This window comes from Drosophila mojavensis, unplaced genomic scaffold (genome assembly GCF_018153725.1).
Source record: "Drosophila mojavensis isolate 15081-1352.22 unplaced genomic scaffold, ASM1815372v1 contig_72, whole genome shotgun sequence".
Classification (NCBI taxonomy): Eukaryota; Metazoa; Arthropoda; class Insecta; order Diptera; family Drosophilidae; genus Drosophila; species Drosophila mojavensis.
This window is the reverse complement of record NW_025318897.1, coordinates 1,399,835-1,405,523: the sequence shown is the minus strand read 5'-3', so window position 1 is coordinate 1,405,523 and position 5,689 is coordinate 1,399,835. Positions and strand designations below refer to the sequence as shown.

Genomic DNA, 5,689 nt, shown 5'->3' with positions numbered 1-5,689 from the left:
GGCACCGCGCGTTTACGTGTCGCAACAAGGCGCTGGATTTCTGCTGGCAGTGCGGGCGCATTGGAGTAAGAACGTTTGCCTGTTGCCAGCCGGGAAACGAGAAGCGACACCCGCCATCCAGGGGCGAGCGGGAGCAGCAGTCAGGAGCCCCCAGGCACTAGTGGGCCGCCTCCAGGATGAAGGCAGCCAGATGTCGGCGATCGTGGCCATTGGAGCCACTCAACAAAGAGCTACGATCGACACGGGAGCCACAAGCAGCTTTATCAGCGAAAAGCTTGCTGACGAGCTCAGAGGAGTGGGCGTGGTGCGTGCTACACGGCGGCGCATACGCTTAGCGGACGGCAGTTGCAGTCAGGTGGACTCGCAACTGGAGGCGACGATCAGCCTGGGGAATCGGCAAATACAGATTCCGTTGCTGATTCTGCCAGGAGTGGGCTGGGATTTCTTGGCCAGCATGGGCACCACACTGGAGTGCGGTGGCTTGACATTGAAGGTCGAGCCAAAAATCCCACAGTCGAGCGGACAGCCGGAGGAGAAGCTATCCGTGGTTGTGGCCAGCGTGGAGGCGAGCCCAGCGACGCCGATGGAGGCGAACAGGGAACAGCCAACGCCTATGCACAATGACCCAGAGGTGGATGCTTTCCTGAGGCATGAGCTGGAGAAGTTCCAGCATGTGAAGGGCACCACCAGGATCACGGAGCACCGGATCAGGATGCAGGATAACAGGCCCATAAAGCAGCGCTACTTCCCCAAAAATCCAAAAATGCAGGCGGAGATCAACCTGCAGGTGGATGAGCTGCTGGCCAAAGGCTGCATCGAGCCCTCGAAGAGCCCACATAGCGCGCCGATTGTCATGGTTCGTAAGAAGAATGGGAAGTGGCGGCTATGTGTTGATTTTCGACAGCTAAACAGCAGATCCATCAAAGATGCATACCGTTTGCCGCGTGTGCATCACATTCTGGACCAGCTGCGAGAGGCGATGGAGAAGGCCAGCAGACCACTGACGGCATTCACGGTGCCAGGAAAGGGGCTCTTTCAGTGGAAAGTGATGCCATTTGGACTCCATTCTGCGCCAGCAACGTTTCAGCGAGCTCTGGACCAAGTGATCGGCCCAGAAATGATGCCCCATGCCTTTGCCTACCTGGACGACATCATCGTCATCGGCCGGACGCGACAGGAGCATATGAACAACCTACGAGAGGTGTTCCGGCGACTGCGGGCAGCCAACTTGAGGATCAACATCGACAAGTGCGATTTCTTCAAGAAAGAGCTAAAGTATCTGGGTCACAAGGTCACGGAGGATGGCATTTGCACGGATCCAGAGAAAGTGGCCGCTATCGCCGAGCTGAAGCCACCCACAAACGTAAAAGAGTTACGGCAATACGTGGGCGTGGCTTCATGGTACCGCCGCTTTGTGCCAGATTTTGCAGCCACAGTGCATCCGCTAAATGCACTGCTCAAAAAGGGCACGAAGTGGGAGTGGACGGAGGAGCGGCAAAGAGCGTTCGAGACGGTAAAGGCCAAATTGACGGAGTCACCGGTGCTGGCGTGCCCTGATTTCTCGAAGCCATTCTGCTTGCAAACGGACGCAAGCAATTATGGGCTTGGGGCAATCCTGACGCAGACCTCGGAGGATGGAGAGCGCGTCATTTCGTATGCCAGCCGGACACTGAACAGTGCTGAAAAGAACTATTCAGTTACTGAGAAAGAGTGTCTGGCTATAATCTGGGGCATACGAAAGCTCAGGCCATACCTGGAAGGCTACAAATTTGTAGTGGTCACTGACCATATGGCTCTGAAGTGGCTCAATTCAATCGAGAGCCCAACGGGAAGGATTGCCAGATGGGCACTGGAGCTGCAGCAGTATGACTTCGAGATCCGCTACAGAAAGGGCAAGCAGAATGTGATAGCAGATGCGCTCTCACGGCAGCCTCTGGGAGAGGAGGCGTGTCGATTGGTCAAGAGCAAGGAGACGCCAGCTGGGACGGGATGTCGCTGGCTCACCAGGCTTCGACAAGACATAAAGAAGGCGCCACATAAGTTTCCAGACTATATGGAAGAGTCTGGAAACTTATATCGGCACATCCCTCATCAAGCCGGCCACGAGGATGTGGCTGCGTGGAAGTTGTGCGTGCCGGCGGACCGGCGCAAACAAGTGCTAGAGGAGAACCACGACGCAGCCACCGCTGGCCACCTTGGGAGCCGAAAAACTATCGCTCGGGTGGCAGCGCGGTATTACTGGCCAGGTATGTACCGGGATGTGAGAAGATACATACAGCGCTGCGAGGTGTGCCAGCGATACAAGCCCAGTCAGCTGCAAGCTGCTGGGCAAATGCTGATACAGGTGCCCGAGGAGCCATGGGCAACAGTTTGTGCCGATTTTGTTGGCCCACTGCCGAGATCAAAGCATGGTAACACTATGCTTTTGGTCTTCATAGACCGCTTCTCGAAATGGACGGAGATGGTGCCGCTGCGGAGTGCGAATAGCACAGCTCTCCAGAAGGCATTTCGAGAGCGGATCTTGGCGCGGTTCGGCACGCCAAAGGTGCTCATTACGGATAATGGTACCCAATTCACCAGTCGGGCATTCAAGGTGTTTCTAGAGGAGCTTGGGGTGCGCCACCAGCTGACAGCACCATACACACCTCAAGAGAATCCCACTGAGAGGGCCAACAGGACAGTGAAAACGATGATTGCGCAGTTCGCTGGAGATGACCAGAGATGCTGGGACGACGCATTGCCGGAGTTGACGTTGGCGGTCAACAGCAGCGTGTCAGCATCCACAGGATATTCGGCCGCCTTCATCACGCAAGGGCGAGAGCCTAGGTTGCCCAAATCACTGTTCGACGCGCAAACGATTGGCACAGGCCAGGAGGCACAGACCCCAGTCGAGAGAGCCAGCAAGATGCGCGAAGTGTTTGAGATCGTGCGTCGGAACCTGGAGAGAGCTGGATAGGATCAGGCGCGGCACTACAATCTACGGAGGCGGCAGTGGAAGCCGGCCGTAGGTGACAAGGTGTGGGCAAAGGAACGCCACTTGTCTAATGCCGCAGAGGGATTCGCAGCAAAACTGGCGCCACGCTATGGAGGCCCATATATAGTGGCCAGTTTTGTGTCTCCAGTCATCTGCCGGATAAAGTCGGAGGCAGAAAAGCGGACCAGGACGGCGCATGTGGCGGATCTCAAGCCGTGGAGAGGAGACACGGGTGAGCAATAGAGTGAATACACAGCGAAGTGTATTGCTTCTCATTTAGAAAAAGAAGAAGAAGAAAAAAAAGACGGCAAAAATTTTGCTCAAAAATGCAGAATTTCGGTTGCGAAACGCATCTGTGACTGGAAAACTACAGTTGCCACCAAGAAAATTACGGTATGGGGGTGCGCAACAACAATTGGTTTGAACTGCGCGCGCACGACAGCAAGCAGTGTACAGTACTGCGCCGAAAAACTTAGCTGTCGGTGCATGCGCAATGCATAGATACAACAACAAAGCAGTGCATGCGCAAGCAGCACTCATATACGGTACATGCGCAACAACAACGCGCGCAGCTGAAATTATGTATTTATCTAGCGAAAGCGAAAAGCGGAAAAACAACAACAAGCCGCACGCATTCCAGGCAAAAGAATTGCTACACACACACACACAGCGAAGCGAGAGCAAGCGAGCGTAGACAAGGGTCAAGGGCCTACGTCGGCTGCCCAGCGATCACTAGCGCACGAAGATGTCAAAGCGAGCGACATCTAAAACCGCCAACAACAAAATGTACAGCGACATCTAAAACCGCCAACAACAAAATGTACAGAGACATCTAAAACAGCCAACAACAAAATACACAGCGACATATAAAACAATCACTACCAAAGAGATACATAAAACGGCCAACAACAATGCAACGCAGCAGAATAACTTGCATTTCGATGTTCGGCCACCGAAGGGCTATGTATGCATGAGTAGGTGAGAGTGGGGAAAACGGTATCAAGGCGATACCGTAGCCTGCCTGGAATTCAGCCATAAGGCAGAGAAAGCTAGAGTGGGCTGAACAGAGGACACAGGACCCGTTATATGCTGCCGTCTACGCAGCCGGCGGCGCGGCAGCATAAGGGTATAAAATGGGCAGGCGAGCTTTGGCTCGGCCTATTTGGTGAAAAATTACTATGGAAAGTGGACGCATCGCGAAAGATAACCTCGATCTGGGCATCGGCCGAGTACACCCTGCCGATCCTCGGTCGCTGGCCAGCGACTACGCTGGAGCGGCACGTGGAGCGAGCAGGGTGGACACACCGGTGTCCAGACCACGAGCGCGCAGGAGTAGAACGCGGCTGCCGCCGGTGAGACTGCCGTTTCACCCACACCGGCAGCCGAAGAGACGGCTACGACGCCAGCGGAAAAGAGGACAGGGCATGGTCACCGGTGAGCTCGCCCAGTGGCGCAGCCTGGGAGGAGCGGCAGGAGGAGGAGCGGTGGGACGAGTCGCTGGTCAGCGACTACGTCCGCAACGGCCGATATTCGCCAACGCGTCCGTTTTGGCGCCCACCGCGTCCGCCCACGCCTCACCGAGCGCTGCAGAGCAGCGAAGAGGAAGAAGAAGAAGAGCAGCCTATCATTATTATCGACAGCGACGAGGACGAGGTGGGCGAGCAGGATGAGATAATTGTGATCTCCGATTCGGAGGAGGGAGAAACACCAGAACCTCCGCGGGTAAGTGCCAGCTACGCTGGAAAGGTGGTGGGGGGTCGCTTGGAGCATCGCGCCGAGGTTGTCATAACTTGGAGCGAACCCCTCACCACGAAGCCCGCGAGGTTCATATTGGAGGAAGTTTCGCCTCCAGAGACGCCACCACAGGAGACGCCACCACAGGAGACGCCACCACAGGCGACACCGCCGCCGCCCATACCGCAGGAGACGCCACCACAGACGACGCCACAACAGGCGACCGCGCCGCCGCCCACGCCACCGGAGACGTCGATGGACGCCGACGAGGAGTGGCGGCCGATCCGACTGCCCGCCCGGCCAGCGTTACAACGCCAGGTGTCGGAGCCGGCGCCGCCACCACCCCAGAGGCCTACGCTACAGCGGCAGGTATCTTGGCCCGACGCGGGAGCAGCACAATGGGTGGAGTTGCGGCGTGAGGAGTGGCCAGTGGAAGTGGAGCAACACGCTGCCCGGATAGAGGCCCAGGGCAGCGGGCGCACCGCCCGCATCGTCTGGGCAAGGGGCACGAAGTACAGGGTGCGGCGGACACGTATCGGATGCCGGGCATTCAAATATGTCAAAAAAAAAAAGAAGAGAAGTGTATACTATATCTCAGAATAAAAAAAATAAAAATAAAAATAAAAATATATCTATATATACATAAAACACATAGTTACAGCTTTGGGTTGCCCATTGAGAGATTGGTTCACCATCGATGCCTGCCACGCGACGAATCCATCCGGTTGTCCGTGCTGAGACGTAGGCGCGTTTTGTTGGCCGATCCTCGCGCACTGGCCAGCGACTTTGCTGGAGCTGTGCGCGAATGAGGAGTGAGCCGCAAAATAGCAGCCGGCGTCAAAGCTCGACACCGGTGGCAGTTGCGAACGACATCGATGTGGCCAGCTCCCAACAGCAATCCAATTATGTGTCTGCAGCAGCGCCACCACGGAGTTCCAGCCGCAAACGGAGATCAGCGACGAGCCTTCGCCAGCAGCAGAG

General features: G+C 56.1%; 1 protein-coding gene across 1 annotated transcript; it reads left to right on the top strand.

The window, feature by feature from the left end:
* The first annotated feature begins 4,152 nt into the window (after nt 1-4,152).
* Nucleotides 4,153-5,460, top strand: LOC122757416 (protein phosphatase 1 regulatory subunit 37-like). The gene is made up of 3 exons (XM_044009380.1): nt 4,153-4,255; nt 4,332-4,835; nt 4,866-5,460. The coding sequence occupies exons 1-3, from the start codon at nt 4,153-4,155 to the stop codon at nt 5,309-5,311; spliced, it is 1,053 nt and encodes a 350-aa protein (XP_043865315.1). The 3' UTR covers nt 5,312-5,460.
* Nucleotides 5,461-5,689: the final 229 nt, after the last annotated feature.